The sequence below is a fragment of the Erithacus rubecula genome (assembly GCF_903797595.1).
Source record: "Erithacus rubecula genome assembly, chromosome: 12".
NCBI lineage: Eukaryota > Metazoa > Chordata > Aves > Passeriformes > Muscicapidae > Erithacus > Erithacus rubecula.
In genome coordinates this window covers 8,457,572-8,482,370 of record NC_136664.1, presented here as the reverse complement: position 1 = coordinate 8,482,370, position 24,799 = coordinate 8,457,572, and the positions used below count along the sequence as shown (strand labels likewise).

Genomic DNA, 24,799 nt, shown 5'->3' with positions numbered 1-24,799 from the left:
GTGCTCACAGCTTCACTACAAAAGAGAGAAGCTATTTCAATTATAGCAATATTAACTGGCACAGACAGGGAAAACTTGTGACTGCAACCTTATTTAAGCCAGTGACAATTTCAAGCAGGACAAGCCAAAGGAGACTGGGTTTTCATCTCTGTGACACCACATAGTGCTCTTAGGTGCCATTCCCATGACAGTTTTCTATATAGCTCTTTGAGAGCTCTCTCCTTATCATGTGCTGCTGAGTTTTGAAGGTTTCCAGAATCTTGTGCTCACTCAGAGCAAGCACTGTTTGTATGACTGCCCAGTTAGTGCTCCAAAGGAAAGCCTGCAGCTTGGGATACTGCTGCTAAGGACAAAGATATGGTGGGAAGAGAGGTGACATGAAAATCTTTGCTACCCAAGAATTTGTTTTGACTGCAAGTGGAAAGAAGAGCCACTCAGCAAAGTGTCTTTGCTTCATATAGATAACATATTTATTGAAAAATCTGCTTCACCAACAACGGTGAAATCGTGACCAAAAATTACAAAACATCATGGTAGTTGGCTTTATAAAAATAAACTGCAGGAGTATGCCTCACTGATTTGTACTGGTCTCTTTCAGTCCCTTCCTCCTATAATGGTGTATGTTATACTCTTCAGCATAATACCATTCTAGAAAATTGCATTCCATCCAAAAAAATGCACTTGTTTTTCCTTAGCAGAGGTCCTTAAAGTGACTTTTCCCCCGCCCTCCCCAACAATAAATATAGAAAATAGCCTCTAAACAAATAAATTTTAGTTTGGTCAGCTTAAAAAAAAGGTCCATTTTTCCCCTGTTGGGATATGTAGTGACTAAGCAGCCATTTAAACAGTATTCAAGTCTTTGGTGGCTTCAGCTGCTTAAAGCTGCAGTTTTCTGTACAGATGATCAACTGAGGTTCTTTTTTTCTCTCCACAAACCAAAGACTGAGATGATGTCAGGGTCACATTTGCTGCACCTCCACTGGGAGCGATGCACAGCCCTGGAAAGCAAGCAGTCCAAGGAGGTCTTTGGCAAGGCAGGGCTCACACTGAAGGTGTCTTTGGTGGGTGAACCTGCTGCATCAGCTGCGGGCGTTTCACGCGCGGTTTCCGTCTCTTTGGCCTGCTCTTGGCTTTGTTGATCTGCACCACAAAGAACGCCAGGACCACCATGGCACCGAGAAAGGCAAAGACAGGAATGGTCTGTCCCACATCCTGGTTGTAGCGGCCTGGCATTATACCTAGAAAGGCAAAGGGGTTTGGAAGGCAGCAGTTACCACGTGAGCCACGATGGCTTTGTGGTGCTAATGCCACTGCCTAAAGGATCTGCTGCTAACTCCTGTTCAAAGCCCAGGCACCATTAATCAGATTACACTTCAGACAGGAAGATTAACAGCTGCAGACCGATTAGTGAAAATCAGATGGGATGCTAGCTACAGAAAAGTGCCAGCATTTCCACCTTGACCTATTTGGGCACATGAAAGCATAGCCCAGAGTTCCCCTGTAACAACAGTCTTCTGTTGGTTAGAAGAGAAATGCAGACACTTGACCATAATCTTACTACTAAGTAATTGTTGTAATTCAAATTCTGGTGGAACGAGGAAAGTGATTTCATGCTTGCTTGCTCCAGAGACTGTGCATACAGTGAGGATGAGCTAGAGAAACAAACCCTTCATTTTTACAGGTATCTCTGGCCTGGCAGCTCAGACTGGGAAAAGAGCACAACATTCCAGCTCAGCCTGCAGTGCCAAGCTTGTATAGGAGAGCTGCCCACCTGAAAGCTGTTCTGAGTGCTAGACATCATTTGTAAGTGTAACAGCCTGCCCAAGGCACCATTCTGACAAACTCTTCTGGACTTTGTTTTGGTGCACTCACAGAAGGAATTTTAATTAGCAGTGGGTATGTGGTCGCAGCTTCCAAGGACAGGGGCTGCTGCTGACCCATCAGTCTGAACAGCATCCAAGCAAACCTCAGCTATCAAAGATCTTCCTCCCAGGATGTCATGCACACTTTCTATAGAACAGACTATTCATATGCAAAGAAACAAAAAAAAAAAAAAAAAAAATCTTTCTCAGACAACCTTTTATAACAGCCATATTATTATATGCACGTTTTTCACAACTGAAAATAAACAGTGGCCTCTCATATGGCTGCACTGTGTTTTGGGTTTTTTTCAAAGCTTATGCAAAAAGCAAAACCAAACCAGCAACTTTCAAATTTTTCAATATTTACCTCCGGGAATGTCCCATGCTCCACTTTCTCCAGGGGACAATGGTCTCACTTGGGGTCGGTTCTGTCGAAAACTGGGCAGTGCCACTTTATCAAGGTCAATTGACAGCAATTTCTGATGTTTCCAAAGGTTGCTAGAAGAAATTGAAAGACAGAGGTGTCCACCCACTTACTTCATTAATGTAAGGAATCTTGTGGGAACATACAGAAGTGACAGTACATATACAACCTACATATAACTCACTAGTCTGGACCCAAATAATGACCTGATCCATTCCTTAGGCTCTGCAGTTTGCAGACCTCCAAATTTAAATTCAGATACCACAGGGTCACAACCTTGATTAGGCAACTATTTACCAGTAACTCTCTTTCTTGCACACAGATTTCCAAAAGTAACCACAAGCATACAAGCAAGGGCTGTGTGCTGAGCCCTTTCCTTCAAGGGACTGACAAATGGCACAAGAGAAGCCAGCACCAGGGGAGCTGTCCAAGAAAACACTTCAGAAAACTCTTTCCAAGGCACATGATGACAATGGGCTTCACCAAGACTGTTCACTCGAAGCTGGAATCACTCAATCACAACAGTGACTTGTGAAGTTATTTTTAAAATCCCTGAGTTTCACAGTGTAGCTATTAGGTGAGTCAGAGTTATTCACTGAAGAGGCATTAATCATTATTTCCTCTTTGCAATCTGGTATTTTTCTAGGAACTGGAAAGGCATTACAGCTATCCCTTTTGAAAGCAGACAAAATAAAGAATTTTTCAGCTGAACTCAAAAGTGAGACTTCTTGTATAAGAAAGACATATACTAACCTGGGGGCAGTTTCATTCAAAGGCTGTGGTTTGGCCCAGGACAGATGAGGACAAGCAGGAAGGGACCGGGGTTTAGGGTCTCCCAAATGAGCCTCGAGCACCTTTGAGTATCTATGCAAATGGTTACCTGCAACTCACAGCAGAGAGACTGGCTTACCCAAAGACAGGCAAGACAAAAGTTACCAATACTGGGCTGAACAGTGCTGCTGTAAACCTAGGAGCTGTTTACAGTAATGAGGACTCATAGCTAAATATTAGAATTACTCTAAGGGTATCTTACAAAACAGTAAGAGTCTGCACCTACCACAGCAGTTAATCCAAGATTTTCTTGGCAGTATGTGAGGTAAGACTGAATGCTTCATAATGCTCTGTAACTAGCAACTAGAATGCCCCTCTAAAGAACCAGGCATCTGAATATTTCTACTCTATGAAAAAAACATTTTCTCCAGTATAATCACAACTACATTATCACAACAAAACCCTGCAAAACGTGCTCTCTTCCAGCATACAGCAGATCCTCACAGAGCCCACAGCAAACCAACCCTCGTGGCAGGAATCTCCAGGCTGTGGCACAGCCCGGTGCCCCGCAGCCCCCTCACCCCTCTCACCTTCCATGCGCTCGGGCAGGGCGGGGCCGGCTCCCGACGGCGGCCGCTGCCGGCTCTCGGAATGGCTGAGGCTCGGCGGCATCACCCCGTAGGACGTGTACTGCAGCAGGGAATCCAGCAGCCAGAAGCAATCTGGGGATTGCACAGCCCCGAGCCCCAAAACAGGATATGCGTTATGCTACATTTCAAATGGCTTATCTTTCTGCTAAGAAGGTTTTAATGATATTTAGAATTACAATTCGTTTTGCTTTCTTTCAGAAAGATGCAACTTTCAGTATGCACCCCACATTCCCTTGCAACACACAAACACAACATTAATCTGTTCAGTCTTAAAATATTGTCCCTTGTGTACCAAACCAGGCTCTTTTGGGGAGCAGAACACACAAAAAAAAACCATCCAAATTTTGACAAAAATCATGAGGTTCTTCAGTAGAAGCAAAGAAAGTTCTGAGTTTCCTAACAAGGAAATGGAGAACCAACTGGTTTTTTGAAAGCACAAAATAAATACCTTGCAAAGAAAAGTAAGAACAAGGTAATGTTTACAGTGCAAGGATATGACTCATTTGCTTTCTCAAGCTTAAAAAAAATAAATAAACAAACAAAGGAGAAACATTCTAGCTACATCCCAGCTGAAGGTACAAGCATAAATTAGAGCAGCTGTAGTACAGACCAGGCTGGGAATCAACACCACAATACACACGGTCATGGTTTTCCTTTGCACTTCAAAAGCTCATAATCCCCTGCTTTGATTCTCTCCTGAATTATTACCACCTTAATCCAGAGGTGCCTCCAAGGAACAAGCTAGTTCACATCACAACTCTAAAGCTTCCCTTTGCAGGAGTAGGACAATGCCTTATGGCTGTGTGGTTTCCACCACACAGCAAAGTATTTTTCTCAGAACTCCTACCCCTAGGAAGTTGGCTGGGAATGGGAGTTAATCTTCATAATCCCAGTGTCCCTTAAACCCTAACCTTTGATTTTTCAAAGAGGTCAAACAGATTTTAAGGATTTATATTCACAAATGTTAGGAATTTTCCTCAGTTAAAGCCACCGATGTCTCTGCAAGAAACATAGCTCCTGGTTCACGTTTTAAAAGCTAATTTTGAAGGATTTCTTTAGAGCATTCCACTCATCCTTGCTTCAAACATCAGTGAATTTAACAGTACTAGGGAGGTCACAGAGCATTATTTTCTATTACTTAATTTAAAGCCATGGATCTTCTCTTTTGTTATGTGCTTCCAATGTGCAGGTGTTAGGGTAACTCACAGGAAGCAATCCAAAATGAGTTAAGGAAAAATCAGAGAGCTCTTACAAAACTCCAAAATATATGGTAGAGAAAGAAATGAGCTACAGATGGAGAGCTCCCTTATGCAGCAAGTTACTTTAAACTTAAATTAGGGATGAATTACATAACGTAGTATTTTAAAATGTCAGTGACAAAAGCCTAAAAAATTATAGATGCACTTTTCATCACAAAAGGAAAATTCAGTTCTGTGCAGTGGAAATGTAGGAAAAGACTTCACATATTGGAATATCTTCCTCCCCTCAAACCACAGATCTACCAGCTTGTGCTTTACATGTCATGAGAAACCTAAGCAACCTCTTAAAAATTTGCAAAGTCAGATCAGACAAACTGCTAGAAAAAAGATTTTATAAGGATCAGCCATAATGTGTAGGCAGAGAGCATGGCTTCTCTGGGAGTCACAGAAAACAAACACACACACAACTCACACAACTGCTAACTAGAGCTACAAACAAATGCTTTGACAACAAATGGAAGCTCCTAATTTCTGACATGTTTACATCAGCTGCTTTGTGTCAAAATAGGATAACCTGAAAATAGTAAAACACAACTGAAACACTGAACATTACCATAAATCATCACAGGAAATATTGCAAAGGGAACAAGGCAGGCTGAGGTACAAACTCAAAAGATATACAGATGTTCTATATAAAGGTTTTATAGATGTAACCATGGAAAAAGTGGAAGGATCTCCTAATGGCCTCTTCACAGATTTGGATCAAGAATGTGTAACCATCCATGAATGTGTTTTGTGTGCCTTTTGTAAACAAAAACACACACACAAAAAAAAAAAAAAAAAACCACCAAAAATAAAACCCCAAAAAACACCAAAAAAAAAACAAAACCACAAACCACTCTTGCAAAACAGCCTAACCCAAAAATCAGCACTCAAAGCTTCTGGAACATTAAAAAAAAAATGTGTGTGGGAAACACCCCCATTTATCAGAGTGCTATTTAATGTGGGGTGCTCTTTTGCACCTCACAGCATTTCAGCAGAACTCTGCAGAACTGAGATTAATCCCCAGTAAGGAACATTTAGAGTCCCTAAAAGCCATCTGCTCTGGTGGGGGTGTGAAAGCCCCAGAGGACAGTGACTGCCCCAGTGCCAGGCTCACCTTTCTGCCTGTGGCTGTCATCCAGGCAGTTGGAGTCACCATACAGAACTATTCTGCCACCACCTTCTGAAGGAACTTGGTAAAGCCCCAAAATAGGAACATTTTCAATTACAGCAGTCTCCTGTTTTAAAACTTCGAGACCTAAAGCAAAGCACAAATAAATTTCATAGCCTGCAGTCAATATCAATCTACCCATGAAACAACACAGCCTAAATTTGCAGCTGACAAATGCAACAATGCCCCACACTATTGTCACACATTTTTGGAACAAGTTTTCAAAACCCCATGGTGTTATGATAAAAATGAAACTGCTCCAAGACCCTGATTGTAAAGTTTCCTACTATAAATTATTTTTTTCTTTCTTTGGTGGAGAAGAAGAAAAGACCTCACAATCTGGATTATCTTCAACAACCTTGAAGAAAAAATTCTAGTATCTTTAGCAAAAGGTTTAAAGTCAAAATGTTCTGCTTTCTGTGTTGTTTTCATCCTTCTGCAGAATTCTACAGAAAGCTGGTTTTACATTCAAGGTTTCCTCCCTTTCCTTCCTAAAATTATACCCATTAGGAAAAAAAAAAAAGAAAAGAAGATTAATTTCATATTTGTATTTGAAATTTAACCCCTTTAATTGAGACACTGTGTAGACTAGAGAAGCAAACCAGAGAGCTCTTCTGCCTCAGGAATTGCAATGAAAAGGATTCAACAGAAGAAGCAGGTCTAGCAGGCTACATGTCAAACTGACATTGCCTTTCTCTCTGTCTCTCATAAGGAAATACATAAGTTGTCAGCATACAGGGATATTATCTTTCCTCCAAAAGGCTCACACAGATGAGCTCTACTGTTCCAGAAAATTTCTCCACTAGGTAATCACCTCTGCTGCACATCCAAAGTCAAAACCACAATGAACTCACTGATCATCTCTAGCAGTTGCTGAGGTGTATCAGAAGCACTGCATGTGCTCCTGCTCTCACACTCAAACACTCTACACCCACCTGCACAAACCTGACCTGCAACACCCTAAGAGTGCTACAGCACTTCCTAAAAGCTCATCAAATACAAGGTTTACTTTTTAAACTGCCTCCTGCCATTACAGTTCTGAATTACCCCATCCCAAATGAATAGACATTATGATAAAAGAGAATGGAAATGCATAGAGAACAGAGCACTCAAGTCTGAGACCACAGGCATCCTGTATGCATAAAATTTTCCCTTATGAGAATTTCACCGGTGACATTTTGTCTACTAAAATTTTCCTTATTTACATCCTTAGATCACCTCAGCTACCACAACACTCATGCTAAATATGGCAATGATCAGGGGATACATTCCAGTAGCATTTGAAATTTATGAGAAATGTGAACAAGGAACAGAATTACAACACAATTTCTCCCCTTTCAGAGACACACATACATGCAGATGTGTTTCATACAGCAATCACAATACAGGGCTGCACATAACACTTGAATATTGTATTATTTAATAAATGTGGTTTTGCATTTATTGTTTTTAGACCTTTAGATTTTGCAACCTTGCTTGTGCACTGACCCTACAGTTCCACTCAAAACACAGAAAAAAGGAGCTGAGAGCTCATACCTTGATCCTTGAAAGTCTGTGCAATGACAATGCCATCTTCTGGGAACTTGGCAATACTGCACCCCGATGCATAATTCACTGGAAGACATCACAAAACTGCTGTTTAGACCAAAAATGACACTCCCTCCCTTCCCTACCCAACAAGCCCAGGAGAAAACATTCCCAGAAACTCTGCTCTGAATTTGCACATTTTGACCAATGTGTGTAGTTGCAGAGAAAGCATTACCAAGCACAGCTTTCACAGATACACCTTTACACACTTTCCAAATCTTTCAATTTAGGAGATCTTTTAAACTGAAAAGCTAAATCAAATACCATGAAAAAGTCTACAAAGGAATAAATAATTTAAGAAACCATTTATGAGACTCTTTTCACTGAATCTGAGTGCTTCCATTGACTCTTGCTCAACCTCAGACTTGCAGAAACCATTTCCCAAACACCCCACTGTAGCCTGCATAGGCAATGGACTCCAGTACTCACTTTCGTGACTTGCCATGGTAAAATCTCCTTCATACAGCCCATCACTAAAGGCCATATTCCAGACAGAAAGCAGATCATTGAGAGCTGGTATATTAGCACCTCCAGTATCAGGCATCCACCACTGCCTGTAAAATACAGTGTAACACTGTTTATTAGTATATAGAATATACTCCTAGAGTTTGGATAACAAAAAAATACAGACTTTTCCAAAGACAATGAAAGAATGAACTACATCTTAAAGCCTTCTCTAACTCCACAGGCATCTGAGCAGCTGTCTCTGACAACACTACTTTTGAGTTAAATAATACTAATGTAAAGTTCTCAGTGCATTTCAGCTGCATTAAAAATTCAATGTACTAGAAAGAAATTCAGTCTTATGCTCATCGTTGGGCTAAGCTAAGGTAAAAACAACAGTCATGTACCTTGCTTCTCATTTTCATAATGAAGCAAATGTCATGTATTTTTTCTTTATATGCAATAATCATTTCAGTAACAGGTACATGACCTGGTGACACTCTTGCAATGCACATTTTCTTTCTATTCTGTTCCCCTAAAGTCAAAACATGTCCATTCTTATTTGTTGGTCTTGTCTCAAATTTCTTCTTTCTTTTCATTGCAGATGTTTTGCTTGGCATTTAAAGTAGAATACAGTACCAAAGAGGTCTCCACAACCATGATATAATGGGTAGCTATGCTCATTAAGCTGCAGCCTAAGGTTAGTTCTGCTACTTAAGGTAGCACCTTCTTACAGGTAACACCCAAGTGCTGAAGTACAGTGCATCACACTTGGGATTTTTAGGGTAATATGTGCAATTCTGTGGCATTTTATTTCCCAAAGCACTTGGAAATAAATCAGTACCTTGTGTTTTCATCATAAAACTTGACTTTTCTCATCACAGATGTGTTGTACCAGTCACTAAAGACTATCAGTGAGAGTCCATTATCAACATCCCTCCTCAACTTGGTGATCTCTTCAGGGAAATACTCTTCCTCACTGTCCACCATCAGTAAAGTCCCTGTGTGTAGAAGCAGAAACAGGAGTTCTCCAGGCTGGTCACTGTGAGGTTATCACTGTTCACATAACCCACACAGAAGCCAACACAAGTGCACATTTTCCCATTATCTGGTCCATGTGCCCTGCTCTGGCAGCTCATCTAATGAAGTCATATTTAAGGATGGTAAATATAAGACAAATGTGTCCCAAAATTAGTTTGGCAGCCCAGGAAGTTTTTAGGGTGTTACTTGTACTCCTGCTTGTGTGGTCTCAAGAACTCAATGCTTACATGTGTCAGGTGTGTGTTTTGCAGTTTGGTGTAATCCAAATGTTCCATAAACTGAGCCAGACTGTAGCACAGCTGGACAATGAAGGGATTCACCACTGACCCAAACTGCAGTGCTAATGTAGATGGAGCCTGGTCAGGAAGTTTTTCACTGCTCCAGCTCTAACTCACTACTGCAGACTAGCAGCCAGCTAGACAGCAATTACTCAGAAATGTGGTTTGATTCACCCCTTGAAAACTACAGCTGCATTCTGCTAGGCTTAAGTGCCACTGCCACTTTCACATACCCTCTCCCACTCCTGTTAACAAGCAAGCACAACTTTCTCTGCATCACCAAAAAAACACAACCAGAAAAATACACATTTATTCCCTGAAAACATGCTTAAGCTTTTAGATTGCTTCTAAATACCAAGCCCTTTTGCTTCTACCCTTTCTGATTGCCCAGAGAGGTGGTGAAATTTCCATCCTCAGAGACAACACAATCTTGACAGGATGATACCCTGAGCAACCTCATAAACCACTAAGCCTAAGTCTCACTGTTCCTTGCAACCACACCAACTCCACAAGTCCAGACAGTCTGCATTTGGAAAGCCTTCTGAGAAAGATCCTGTAGAAATGGGACAGAGTGCACCCTCACCAAGTATGGAAACAACACAAGCTAGGGACAAGTGGCAGATGGACCACAGATCATTGAGTTTTACTCCCCTCACTTCTTCTTCAGGAAATCTGGAAGCCCAACAAACTACAGTCAAATGAGGCACAACACAATGATGAATCAGAGGAGAGGGAAGCCCCCTAATGCTGCTCCCTATCAATTATAAAACTTGTGATCTCAGAAGAAACACTATTTTCCTACTTTTTAAGGGCTAACATTTACATAACCATGTGTACATCCACTGAACTTTAAAAGCAGAGGTGAGATATTCACTGCAGAATCAACACAAACAAAAGATTACTACTGGCAACAGCTGCAAAACTGGCAAACTCAGGAGAATGCACTCTCACCTTACAGTGCACTGAAAAGCATCCCAGCCCAAAACAGAAGAGGGTTTCTGCAGCATGCCATGGTTAAACAAGGGGCACATGGGAGCAGAAAAGAGCACAAACAACTTGCTCTGTCCCCTCCCTGGCCAACCTATCCAATTTCCTTCCTGATGAACACAGAAACAAAGCACATATTTCTTTGCTATCACATATGGTTGGATGAACACTTTACTCACTCTTTTATCTAATCTAAGATCATAAACATAAAAAAGAACCAGGATGGACACCTTTGATTTTAGTCTGCTGAACAGGTCATGCTACATTTTGACTGTGCCAAAATCTTTTGGCAAATAAATACAGTTCTGCCTTTGTGGGACTGAATACTGAAGAGCTTTTAACTCACTCAGAGGCTGGCTTTCCCTCTCTTTTTTCATGGTAGCAACAGAGAATTGCACTAATTCTACTAAACTCCCAAGCAATTTTCTCCAGCAATACTCCACATAACTAAATATCAGCACATAAATACTAAATACTTGCAATGTCAAAATACTTTTCTACTGACACTAAAATTTTTATTTGTACCCTCAGAACATTTTTGGTCTTCCAACAAAAGGTCATTTCAGGAATTAACTCATGCTTACCATACTGACTTGCATCAAAACATGTAAATGGGGAACCAAGAACCTCAACAAAGTACCCCATGCTCCTGAGGTGCTGGTACATGTCCCTGAAGTTCGTGTGGATATGGTCACCATTCCTTAGAAAGAGAAGAGTGTTGAAGACATTTAGATCTGGCATGTAGAAATCTGATTTCCACCTTTTTGATATTCTGAAATCCTGTCCACCTGCCACCTCTGCATACTCCAAGAAACTCTCCAAAAGCTTGTGTCCTGGTCACTGAGCCAATTAATCCTCACTGAGATACTGTTGCAAGATTTTTCCTATGGATGCTTCCCTGCTCCATCTATGAAAGGTCAGCAAAATATTTCTCTGCTTTGAAGACAGTCTCCCTTAAGAGACTAGGGATCTGGTCTCTTAAATTGTCAAGTTTGTTTGATAAATGACTGCTGAAGCCGTTAATGAAGTGTCTGTCCCCTTTAACTTCCTGTGAGAAATTCGGTCAGAATAGAAAAGCCAAACAAAAATCTAAGTGTCTTAAATGAGTATTATAAAAGCTTTTAATTTCATGTGAATTAAACCACAGAGCTCAAAAAACAATGCTGCACCAAAAGCATAGAGTCCAAGTGCCTTTCACGGATTTCTTAGGAGAGATAATCACATGCCCCTCCAAAAAAGGCCAGAACTGTTCAGCAAAGTTATATCACATCATGAGCACAATGAAGAAATACTGATTTAATAGAACTGAGATAAATACCAATCTAATGGATCATTCTTCATCCTCAAATTATCCCTGGGGAAGTATCCTGGTGGATAGCGGAGGTTATGATACTGATCCCACAGGACTCGCTTACTGCGAGGTGGAGTTGGAATAATCTTCACCTTGATTGGAAGCTTCACCGTTGAAGTCTGCTCTGCACCATTCTTGGACTGAAGGACACAACAAACTACTGTGAAAGCCTTTCTCCCCACAGGCATCAGTTAACCATGGATTGTAAAAGACCAAAAAACTGGAGGTACCAAATCTACTTTTTGTTACCAGTACCAGTTCCAGAGATCAAGAGATTACTTTTGCCCTAAATTGCTGCAGTAATTTTTTCTGTACTCAACAGTTTATAATTATGCTCAGAATGTAAAATACTTAACATATGTTACAACTGTGATCTGGTTCAATTGTTCAAAATCTTAAAAGCTTCTCTGGAACAATTAAGCGTGGTTCTAGAAGAAACATATTTAGGCAATCTTTTTCAAAATACATTACTTAAAATCCACAATAAACATATGTAATTATGATGTTGGTCCCAAAGAGAGGTTTCCTGATCCTAAATTACATGCAATTTGCTCTCAATTATAAAGAACATTATCTGTACTCTTTAATTTCTTGACCCAAATTTAACTTATCCTTCAAATGACAGGGCTAGAGCAAACTCTTAAAACCAAGCTATATCTGTATATCAGAAAGTAGTTTTGATAACTCTTCACCCAGAAAATTCAAAATGCACAGAACTTACTTCATTTTCTACAGGGGATGATACTGTGATCATAACATGACCCTGAGCAATGCCTTCCCAAGATGCTGCTTTCTTGGCTACAGAGATGGAAATTGCCAAATATCCAGACCAAGGCCACAAGACTGGGGAATAGGAGAAAGCCACTTCAATGTTATCCCCATTTTGGGGGAGATAGGGTTGCCAGTCTGGCTGTGAAATGAAGGATACAGAACATTGGTAACAGAGTATTTGCAATCACTACTTTCTGCACACATAGCCCTTTTCCTCTGCATGAAGTAACAAATATTATGTCTTCTGAAGATTGTATCAAATTTAAAAGTGCCCTCCAAGCCCAAAAGTTTGGTGTTGTGTCTGTAATTCAACCTAAATGTGACAGCCTCAATGATCCAGACCAGAGGCGTTTCAGAGGCAGGACTGAGAGAAGCTGCCCAAGTAAACCTGCTTTAAAATTCTGTGCAAATATGTATTGGTGAGAACACAAGATTTCCCTTTGAAAACAAGGCAAACTAACAGTGGAACAGATACAGGACAATTACATCAGCTGTGTGTATTACCATAAACTAATGACCTTAGGTAAGAGCTTCAATGCCCTTTAATGTAAGCTTGAATCTAAAACAGACCTCAGGAGTCACACTAAAAATGTTTAAATTAGGCTCATTTACATTGGCTGGAGTTACAGGACAGGTGTCTTTTTAAACTTTTATCAATTCTCAAATCTATTCTACATTTAAACTTAATTAATTAAAAGCCTCCCTAGCCAACCAACCACTGGTGTGAAAGAATAGAGCCTGGCTAAACTGATACATTCAGGTCGCTCTGACCCATGGAAAATGTTTCATTTAGCATCAGGATTCTTTACTGAGATCATTTATGCTCCAGGATGAAAATACAAATACATTAAGAAGGTCCATCCAGAAGATTTTAAATACTGTTAGACAATACAAAGAAATCTCTAAGTACATCTTAATTCAAACTGGTTTTGCAAAGATAAAATGTTGCACACCCTGATATCAATGCATTGCTTGAAAACTTGTAGACAGCTCCTGTTGACAAAACCTCCAATCTGGGTGCACCCCTTAATCAAATATTTTGTATCTCTTGCTCCCAGCAGGGAGGTTTATTCTATTTTACAGAAGTATTTTCTGGGATGGTTTTAGCAACACTACCAGTCACAATTTGGAACAATGTTAATACTTACCTTGTCTACAATTCTGCCAGTGACTCCCATGCCATTAAGGATAGTAACATTAACAATAGTTGGCATCCCTCCATAATATATGGGCTGAGAACAATAGGGCCACATGTAGGGACATTCGGTCAAGTCAATATAGCTTGGACTCAAACTACAACAGGACAGAGAAGGGAAAATTTAAAGAGGAAAAAATTAACAATAAAAAGAAGAACATGCCACTACACATAACTATGAAAAGGTTTCAGATAAACCATGTCAGTCATAGTTTACCAAGCTCTCACCTCATTTCCCAAATATGCCCCAAAATTTTATTCCCTAATTTTTCTTTTTTTAAAGTTTTGTGAAAATCTTTTCACACACAAAAAAGGAAATATTCAGTAGAAGGAGAATGTCCTTGTTCTCAAAAGTTAAAATTCAAGTACTTTTCCACTGTGTTCTTACATTATACATAACATCTAAAGCTATAAGAGAAAAGGATCATCCCCTACATTGCTGTGTGACCTCTCATCCATTCTCTGGTCAAAATTCATGCTTGAGATTATGCAAGATCTGTGCAAGTCCTCACTGTTGCACAAGCACAGATTGCTCAACTGAACTACACATGCACCACCTGTTCTCTTAAACAAAATAGCAAATTCTATTGTACCATTGGTTAATCAAGGATTAAAATTAACCTGGCCTGTGGTTTATAGCTGTTGAGGATCTGATAAGCTCTTAGAAGATCCAATTTGCCATGTCCTTGCTCAAACATGTTGACTCCAGGAAGTCTCCGTGCTGATGCAATAAGGGCCTGCTTCATACTTGCTGGATTCACCATTTCACGCTTCTGAACTGTGCTGAAACAGGAAAAAACAGACCACAAAATCAGCTTGCTGTAACTCTCTGTCCATATTCATCTATTATTGCTTGATTTCTCATGATACAAATGTAGAAGAGGGACAAGTTTCTGATACACCTCTCTTAAAAACTAATAACACATGAATTTATCTCCTTACAATGTGCTCCAGGACCAGCAGTCATTACAACCAGGGCAGTATCTTTATAGGCTAAATAAAATACCTCTCTTCCAAGGGGGAAAAATACCTCTGTTGTTCAAACTAAAATGCACCATTTTCTTTAGGAAGTATGATGGTGATTCTGAATTTTATGAATGTTTCTCAAATAAAGGTTTGTCTCATGGAGTAGCTATGACAAACAGAGTATGGACTTGCAGTTCCCACTCTTGAGTTATACAACAGGATAACGGCCACAAAATCCTGCATCCTATAAAATTTACAAGTACACAGATAATTCCCTATTAAAGGTGCCTACTTTGCACCAGTTGCTCTTTTACAACAGTTGACAGAAGCACAGCAATTCCAATTTATTTAAAAAATGTGACAAAACTGTCTCACAGTACTGTTCTCCCTAACTACATTCTCAAAGACCAAACTATTATTCAAAACAGTTCTCAAGTTTTTTCATGAAACACGGAAGTAGCCAGATGACACAATGTCTCAACCAGAACAACAGTGAGTTTATTCTCCAAGTTTGTTTTCCTACATCTAAACACAATTTAATTTTATTTGATGGATTTCTTTAATGAGAATTTCAGGACCCTCCTGATTGATATCTTCCTAGAGATTCTTATTTAAGACTTACCTCACTAAGAGAGTGACAGCACCTGCCACCACAGGAGATGCCACACTTGTCCCAGAGAGGGAGCGGCACCCACCTTTCATACCAGACCCTCTCACTCCAGAGCCATAAGTAACAATATCAGGTTTCACTCTGCCATAACCTCCAGGTAGCTCCTGGGAAAAGAAACAAATGGATTATTGCCCTAAGGTAAAATGAACTCTGATGGCTTCATTTGAGCATTTAAATTAACTGCAGGTCATTCAGAAGTAAAATTAGCGACTAAATTACCCAAGGTTCAGCATCACGGAATAGCAACTAAGCCAAAGGACTCAAGCTGTTTAGGACAAGTTTCCAACTGTTCAAGGTTACTGCTGATCAGCATTTCTGCTAAGCAGGAAACTACTGACAAAATAAGAACTGAACACAAACTGAAACATGTGACAGTCCCCTTGATCAAGATTGCTGTGCAAGCTCATCTGATATTATGTGTGCAGCAAGCACCACCTCAGCTCCACAGGCAATTTCACATGTAGCACCTAGAAATCCTAGGATTTTTCAACTAAAGGACAAGAGTAGAGAGTTTGCAGACAAGGCTTCACCATCAATCAAAAGGATGTTTTATAAATTAATAAAACATGTCAATAGCAGTCAGGACTAATAATGAGAAACTCTGAAAAGAACACTAAGCTTCTTGCTTATAGACTTAAAATTTCTAACTATTTTGATCTCTGTAATCTTTTCTCCAACACACATCTAAAAATGATTGCCCATTCAGAAAAGGTTGCCCTTCCAAGGCCCTTATTTTGGCTGCAAATGTGAGCAGCTTCCACGAAAATATCTTACCCAAGTGGTCATTCCCCTAGATGAAAAGCGAGCTATATTATCTTCAAAGTCAATGCCACCTACTCCAATCACATCCATCTGGTCAGCAGGATTATTGAGAGTCCTAGAATAAGTCAGGAGACAGGAATAAAAGAATTATAACAATGCCCAAAAAACCAAGATACAGTCATAAGTTTATGCTGGTAACGAAAGTGCTGCCATGAGATTTTTGTCATATATTTCACAGGTGACAGCAACTTAACAGGCAGGTACTAACTCAGTAATTATCAAACCATGTACCTTGAAGACAAAACAAAATCTATTTTTAGGCATTTATTTTAGAAATACACCACACACTGTTCTGTGTTTGATCCCTTCTATATTCCTTAAGTCCAAGATCAGTACCCAAAGCTGTCTGCTCACACTAACAGGGAAATGTCAGCTGGAAGCACTGCCATGCTTCTCTTGCTGATTTTCCACTGTTTCAAGAAAAACACTTAGTTAAGTACTTCACAAAATACAAGTAATAAGGACAGGGAAAAGAGTTTAACTTGAGTCACTTCCTAAGATTAGAGAAAAAAAAAGGGAGAGAAAACTTCCTGACCAAGCATAACTCCTTCCAAACCCACATAACAACACAGTTGGTTTGCTTTGAAGCTGACACTCACCCATATAAAGGGCCGTCGTTGCCAATAGCAGAGACCATGATGACATTGTTGGCAGTCAGCTCCCAAACCTACAAAAAAACAATGTTTACAATAAGGCTCTACCACCAAAAAAGAGACTTTTCTAACAGATATAACTTTTTTCTGAGCCTTACAAGATACATCTCACTGTATATCCAGTATTAAGGTCTGAACTTTCTTAAAACGATATGAGCGATAACCCAGCCTTGACAGCAACATTGCTGACACAATCTTCTGTGTAAGAAGATTCTTAAGATTTCCAAAGGGACAACTCTTGTCTGTAAAAAGCACTGCAGATGACAAAGTCAAGTAGTTATTATGAATCCCCTCCAGTGGTGCTCTGGGGAGTACAGTGAAGTCACTGTCAAACTAAATTTCAATGCAGGTTATCATAAAAAAAACAAGGAAGGATCTATACAACTCAAATCCCTTAGCCGGCCTTTACAAAAACCAACTATATCCTTCAGTTGAAAAGTAAATTAATTCACTTTATGCTTTTGAAAGCCAGGCCAAAAATTCAGGGAACTATGACATTACAAAGATAAAAACCTAATTCCATCTTAACCTGAACCAAATCTCTCAGCACACAGCTGAATCAACTACCTGCACTTTTTATCTATTTGTTCTTAAATTCACTAAAATCATGTCATACACATTTTTTTTTTTTCCATTAAATAAATCAAGCATGGAGAGATTTTAAAAAAACCCCAAGAGTGTACTTCAGTTAAGTGCTCCTATTAAAGGTCCTTTTAGTTGTCTGCTTGGAAGTAATTTTCTAACAGATCATCATGCATTTTGTTAAAAGACATTTTTCGTAACTCTGTGAACATCTGGGTTGTGCTTGGGGTTTTTAAATGCATTCCTTATATATATATTCCTAAAAGCCTGTACACTGTACAAAATTTCTGTCACACAAATGAAACACAGAAACTGTCAGCAGGACCAGACACAAACAAGGAGCTCTGCAAGTCCAGCACTTGTGTGAGAGACACAAGCATTATGCCCACTTTGTTTGCTCATACTAACTTTGTCAACAAATGGATGATCCATGAAGTCTGGCCCACCAATACTTAGATTCAGAACATCTATCTTCTTTAAAATTGCATAATTAAAAGCATCCAGAAACCAAGATGTATATGAGACCTATGTAAGAAAGAGGGGGAGAAGTTACCATTAAAAAAAAAAAGTGATTTCATGACAACACAGAATTTAGACAGAGAGTAAAAACAACACCAAAATACAGCACAACAGCGACAATGCTCTTAAATTTCTAGCACTCAGTACATCTGAGTGACTGCTCCATTATACATGTAAGACTTTCATATACTATTTCTGAAAAATATATCAGATCTGGAAAATGACAGAAGTTTTATATTAAATCTTATAAATAGAAAGCTGTAGCCTTTCCACTTATCAATGTCTATTCATTGAATATTCAAAGAATTTATGAGTCCATGAAATAATCCCAAAGGAAAGGATTATTACAGCATTAACCTGGAAAGGCAGGAATTGAAATACAAGTAAAATAGCTACCTGATTATTGGTGAACACTCTGAAAATGTGCAGTTCAGCATTTGGAGCAAATCCCTGGCATTCCCTCATGCTGGCTATCACACCTGCCACAAAAGTCCCATGGCCTAAACCTAACAGCACGAGAAGGAAACAAAGTAAGACATTTGAAGACAAACAATTTCACTGCCAAGGATTCTTACCACTGAACATCACCTCTATCAAAAATCACATAAATTTAACAGGCTTTACAACAAACCACAAGTGCTGGGTTCAACCCTAGTCTTTCTGAATATTATTTTGCTACCAGGTTCAGCAGGGACAGAATTTGCAGCACACTGTAACCAGACAACTAGCTGATGAAACTTGGGTGATTCATTCTGCAGTCTATTCACTCCTGATTGCTACCAATGAAATCATGACAAAAAACAGTATTTTGGAAAATGTAGCTCATTTCAAAGTTAATGTATTTTAATGCAGATTTCATAAAGGATTTTTATCCTGAGTCTGCAATAACCAAATCTTTTAAGCATGAGCAATGGAGACAAGAAAACACTTTTTTCTCCTCTCCTCAAAAAATACTTTAGCTTTTGCTTTATTGGACTGCTTACATTTAATTTTTGTACTCCAAATCTGCCTGTCCAGCAACCCTCTGGGCACAAAACTTACAGAAAGAGCTACCCAAAAGCAGGTGCTACAATGTAAAGTAATTACTATGTAAACAAAACTATGGAGGTGCACACAAAACTGAGCAATATAAGCATCTACCTTGAACTCTAGGGAGATTCAATGGCCAATTGACTCACTGACCCAAACTGTATGAAGTTAATTATCTGTGAAAGTACATAGTCAGGGCAGGTCAGGGAAAAAGGAACACAAACACAGCAAAGAAAATAAAAGGTTTAGTTATACAGAAGAGAAAAACTTTACAGAAAGGTGCCAAACTCTGATCAGTTTAGGACTGCACAGTAAGGAAGGAAAATGTTGACCCTCATCAGTATGGAAATAGGTACCACTGTGAAACAGCAACATGAAAAGGAGTAGGCCTTTTTTGGGTTTGCTCTGACTGCTACCTTCTCTGGCAATATATTCACAGGTGCACAGTAACTTTTTGCCCTGACATTTTTCAACAGCTATAATTAAGTGCCACATATGACTCCAAGGAAACTTATGCACACCCTCTTGGAAGCTCAATACTCCCTGCTGAATTTGGTAGGAGTACAAAGTGCTTGAGACACTGCAAAATTAAGCTTTAAATGTCAAGGTACAAGATAAGTTTTAACAGAGATTAGCAGCACAGCAGCAAGCACAAACACACAAGTGTCAGGAATAGCTGGAAAATGCACAGTAACTCACCGTCATCCAAGGTTCTCTCATTAGTCCAGTTTGTTCTCTCCTTTACATTTTTGAAATGTGGATGTTTCTCACTCAGACCGGTGTCAAACACTGCTACTCTCACACCAGCACCTATTAAAAGAAACCCATTGCTTTTTCTGATTCAGCTCCATAGCAAATCTATTCCTTCAAGTTAAAAGAGAATATTTGTTTAATTTACAATCCAGGTCAGTTATAGATAATAAATAAACTCACATTCCAACTCAGAAATTCAGTCAAAGATCATAAACATGACCAACTTCCCCTAAGTAAAGTACACATATACAAACAAGCGCTCCATAAATATACAAAGCATTCCAAACCAAATTATTTCTCAATCTTTGCAACCTGGCAGCCAGCGAGAGGTTAACACACACGAGTCAATTAGCCTCTCTTTACACTTCACTTGTTTTTCCAAGAAGGTTATTGTCCTCGGGCAACAAGCAAAAGCATACCTGTGTAACCCATCTGCCAGAGGACATCTGCCTGCAAGGTCTGGGCAACCTGGCGAGGGATGGCTCTCAGCAAGCGCCTGCTCGAGTGCCGGCCCGTGGCGTGCCAGAAGCCAGAACCCAGAGAAAGACTTGCTCTCCTCAGGGGACGAGATGACTGCCACTTCTGAGTCCACCTGGTTTCATTGCAGGGCAGCATTGGATCAGCTATGGGGAATTAGGATGAAGGACGTTAAAAACAGGACGAGGAAAAGCATAATAGAATTGAGTCTTCTGCAAGCTTAAGACATCATACTATTCCAAGAAAAGTTTAAGATTATTGAGTATCAATTTTCTCCAATCAAAATCAGTAAAAGTTGCTGGTTTATCTACTATGGGTACAGAGGTCCCAATTCTCAGGTAACCAAGTGCTGCAAAAGAAATGTTTCTGTGTTGTGGATGGAAATACAGCATGCTTCAGCAAATTTTATAAGCAAAAGAGGAGATTTCTGTTAATTAAAGAAAAACTGCAGGGCACTTCTCATTAGTGTAATGCTAAGCTGATGGTCTGAAACGAGGCTAAGAACACTTTTCCAAAGCAGACCCCATGCAGCCACACAGAAAGCAACTTACACTCCGAATACTTGAGTGACCGAAAGACCTTTTTCTGAGGTGTCACACGCTTGATGTTTGGATGATCTTCCAGCGTGAGGACTCCATCCTTCTGCTTCTCGTTGATCTGAATAACTTCAAAATCGCTGGGATAGTCACTGGCCGGGTTGTTGCGAGGTACAATCCTCCAGTTCTCAATATCACTATTTTTTAGTGCACTTGAAATAAATTTACTTCGAGCTTTAGCTGTGAAGTATCCATTAAAAGCCACAATGTACTCTGGAACAAGAGCACAACTTTATCAGAACTGGTGTTTAAGCAGCTTATGCATGAATTCCCATTGCAAAGTCTGAATTTTTCTTTTCTTTACTCAGAACAAATAATCACAATTTGATGCCCTTTTTGTTGCTTTTACGAGTTTGCAATTTATTTCTGTGCTATGTGAAGGGGTGGGGGTGTTGCATCAGGAAATACAAGAAATATGACAAAAGCCTTTGAAAGGAAGGTAGAATTGTAAATATCAGGGGAAGGTGAAATGAAATGAGCAGGGTGAGGGAACAGGTTTGCTACAAACTGATATGCCAATTCAGTGTGTTTCTTGACAGGTATGGTTTAAAGATTCTACACGGCACTGAGCTTTAGTGTGAATTACTGACACCAACTACGACAAGCTCAGAAAACAAAGTTGGACTCAGCAGTCCAGTCCTTGATCTGCACCAGTGATTTGTCAGCAGGCTCACCCCCACCTCACACCACCACACTCACTGTGTTAAGGCTGTGGCCAGCTATGCCCAGGAATGTCACTCCTGCCACCCTCCTGCAAGCACCCAGGCACAGCACAGCTTCACTGCAGGAATACTGCAGCTCCCTGAGGCAACACATGGATGCAGGGACAAGGTGTCCTGCTATCCTCTGCCATCCCAGCAGCAGCATCTGCCTCACTCTGCCTTTCTCTGCTCCCTTCACTATTATCTGCCATTTTTTCCATGCAAACTTTTCCTTTCTTTTTTCATCCAAACTTTTTCTTTAACAAATCCACAGACACTCCTTGTTTTTCCCTCCCATTCAAGGCCCATCTGTGTGGTCACATCTCATGAAAGAGCCTCAAGCACACCACTGGCCAGGTCAAAACAAACAGCTACTAAACACACCACACTGCCCACCTGAGCCTCCACACTCCATTTTCACTTTTAAAATCCCCTGCATTTCCCTCTCCCTTCTCTTGTTGGAACGCTGCCTCCAGCTAAACAAAGAACCTTTGAGAAAGTGCTCCTCTTTTTGAATATAGAGAATTTAGCAGATTATGTGCTTCTACAGAAACCCTGAGAGTTACAATTGCACAAACACCACAAGTCAGTAACATACACATGAAAATGACATGGATTTTTTTTTTTTTTTAAACTGCTTAATTCTTTATTACCATGCTCCACGACCGTCGAAGTGAACTCCACTTCCAAAGTAAGACGAGAACATCCAGGACATATGTGACCCTCATGAGAGGAATTTCCTACTCTGGTACCAAAGTGTTTTTTGCCACAGAGTAAAATAACAAACAGAACAAGCCAGCTGTTTGCAAACTTCATGGTCATAGAAGAAAATGGTTTCATTCCAAAAATTCCATATATTCAAATCACAATTTTCTTCTTTATATACTAGTTCATTTTTGTTTCAGTAAACGTTGCTTTCACTGTGCTGATCAACGGGATATTCTGAAAGCTGGATCCAAAATAAGTAGAGATTTCATGGTCTTTTCAGGTGAAGCCTAGTGATCAGGCTCATTTCTTTCTCCGTTTCTTCTCCATTTTGCATAAAATGATTGTCACTCAGGATGCAGCAGCTGAGTCCTGTACTCCATCTCTGATGGCAAAGTTAACTCTCCAGAAGAATTAGCAAAGCTGATTGCAGGCCAACCTGTAAGGCAGAATACAGAAAATAATTAGATGCATTAATAATAACAGTTTCTGCAACTCTATGGTCTGACAATCACAAAAAAAAAAAAAAAAAAAAAAAAAAAAAGACACTTTTTGTGTTTGTTTGAGAAATAATAGTGGAAAAAAGTGCCTTATATTTAATTTACAATTTTTCACCAATACTCAAGCTTTGCCCTTGTTCAGACTTGAACAAATGTGAAACACTCAAATATTTTATTTGACAAGAAAACAGGCAAAAATGACCACCAAACTCGACCACATTTCATGTAAATGGAGCAAAGACTTACAAACTACTTGCAAATCCCATGGCAGGAAAAAACTGAAAAATAAAATACTAACATGATAAAAGTGTCCATGGACACTTTAAAAAGTATGTGGGGGCTTTTTTCCAATCAGAAACATAGCAAATAGAAATAATGCATAAACTTCATTTTACACAAAGCGAATCAAACTTTATGCCAAAGCCAGGTAAGGACAAGAGATGCCAGAGGAGGCAAAGCTGCAGAAACTGTACTTGAAAATCTGCATGAAAAACAGTCTTTCAAAGTTTTTCTGAGCTGGGGTGTGTGTTACTAAAAACATAGGCACCTGAGAAAATAAGAGCTGATTACAGAATGTGAAGTTAAAGGAAGGTGTTGAAAGCGTTTCTCATATGGAAGTACAGCCTCTTCCCTTTACGTTCTGAAGGGCATAATACACTAGAGAAAAATTGCAATGCTGGCATTCTTCTGAATTCCAAACACTCAACCAGCAACTGAGACATAAAAGGCCATTAAAAGATAAGAAAAGAGAAACATTTATGTCTGGGTCGTTACAGCACCTGGAGAAGCAGAACAGAACTGCATATTGCAGCTGTGTCCAGGACTGGATCCTTATTAGGGGATTCACATGATTTAGGGGGATGATGGGCTGACACCACAGCACAACAGACAAATCAAGTCCGAATGCGACAGCTGTCGCTTCATTTTTATTTAACTTTCTTTAGCATTATCAAGTATTTCCTTGTAGTAGGGACAGAAATTACCTCTATTTTTATTTGACTGACAACACCATAGGCTGGGCACTGCTTGTGATTATAAAGCTTCCCCTTCGTTCCTAACTCAATATAATTACAGTGCACTGACTTCTGGCCTTGACTGAGCCTTATCACTTCAGCGGTTAATAACCCCTATAGCAATAAAATAAAACAACCACACAAATGAGCAACACAAACACCCTTATAGCTGATAGCAGGTTGTATGTAAGCACGATAACGAAGTACAATGGATACCAAGAGCAAAGGAGCAGCACGCTCACAGGTTTATTCTGTTTAACACCCACACCGTGAGGGGCTGGACGGGACTCACATTTGCCAACCTGCCCCTCCGCAGAAGCGCTAGGTCGGATTCACTCCCTGCTCCTGCCGAAGCGAGGGCACCCCATTCCTCGGAGGATCGCCGGCTGCAGGGCAGCAGCACCGGCCCGTCCGGGGAGCTCTGCCAGCACCACGAGCGAGCCCAGCGAGCCCGGGCCCGGTACCGGACTAAAGCAGCAACTCTCGGCCCGGCCAGGTTGGATAAAGTGACAGCCGCCGGGGAGCGCCCCACGAGGGGCAGCAAGCGCCGCCCCGCCCGCGCCCCAGACCCTGAGGGAGCCGCGGCGCTCCCCGCCCGCCCCGTGCTCACCGCGCCGCCGCCGCCGCCGCCCGGCCCGCCGCCATCTTGTGCGCTGTTTACCGCCGCGCTCTCGCGAGAGCCCCGCGCGCCGCGCATGCGCGGGAGGGCCGGGCCCGGGGAGAGCGCCGGCAGGACGGGCCGGCACCCGGCTGCGTTTAAACCCTTGCCCAAAACAAACGCATGGGTTTAAAGCCCCTTTGCCAGCGAGCGCGAGGCGTTGTTGGCAACACAAGTTTTATCCCGCACCAACTGAAGCAAACGGCTTTGAGGGCCAGCGGAGGCAGTGGACAGAGCTGTCAGGGGTCCCTGACCCTGACACCCCCCAGCTTCTCCACAACTTCATCGCTGTCGTTTTGAATAGCTTGATTTTTCTGGGGTCCCGCTTCGGATGGAGTTGGAGGAGTCTCAAATTCTCTCAACTTTACAAACGGATTTACAA

The 24,799-nt window shown here is 40.6% G+C and overlaps 1 protein-coding gene across 4 annotated transcripts; it reads right to left on the bottom strand.

Annotated features, from left to right (window-relative positions):
- Positions 1–447: 447 nt before the first annotated feature.
- Positions 448–24,484, bottom strand: MBTPS1 (membrane bound transcription factor peptidase, site 1). Of its 4 annotated transcripts, none has more exons than XM_079316544.1 (23): positions 24,370–24,484; positions 22,195–22,685; positions 20,796–21,053; positions 20,187–20,390; positions 19,714–19,824; positions 18,382–18,491; positions 17,875–17,991; positions 16,831–16,898; positions 16,184–16,286; positions 15,362–15,513; positions 14,395–14,556; positions 13,727–13,871; positions 12,529–12,717; positions 11,775–11,947; positions 11,041–11,156; positions 8,995–9,151; positions 8,136–8,260; positions 7,656–7,733; positions 6,066–6,206; positions 3,648–3,779; positions 3,040–3,172; positions 2,230–2,360; positions 448–1,238 (listed from the first exon to the last, which is right to left on the bottom strand). In XM_079316544.1, the coding sequence occupies exons 2-23, from the start codon at positions 22,379–22,381 to the stop codon at positions 1,042–1,044; spliced, it is 3,189 nt and encodes a 1,062-aa protein (XP_079172670.1). In that variant the 5' UTR covers positions 22,382–22,685; positions 24,370–24,484; the 3' UTR covers positions 448–1,041. The 4 variants fall into 4 exon arrangements, with proteins under 4 accessions (XP_079172670.1, XP_079172673.1, XP_079172672.1 ...); XM_079316547.1 differs by having other exon boundaries at positions 3,040–3,166; XM_079316546.1 differs by lacking the exon at positions 24,370–24,484 and adding an exon at positions 24,052–24,072.
- Positions 24,485–24,799: the final 315 nt, after the last annotated feature.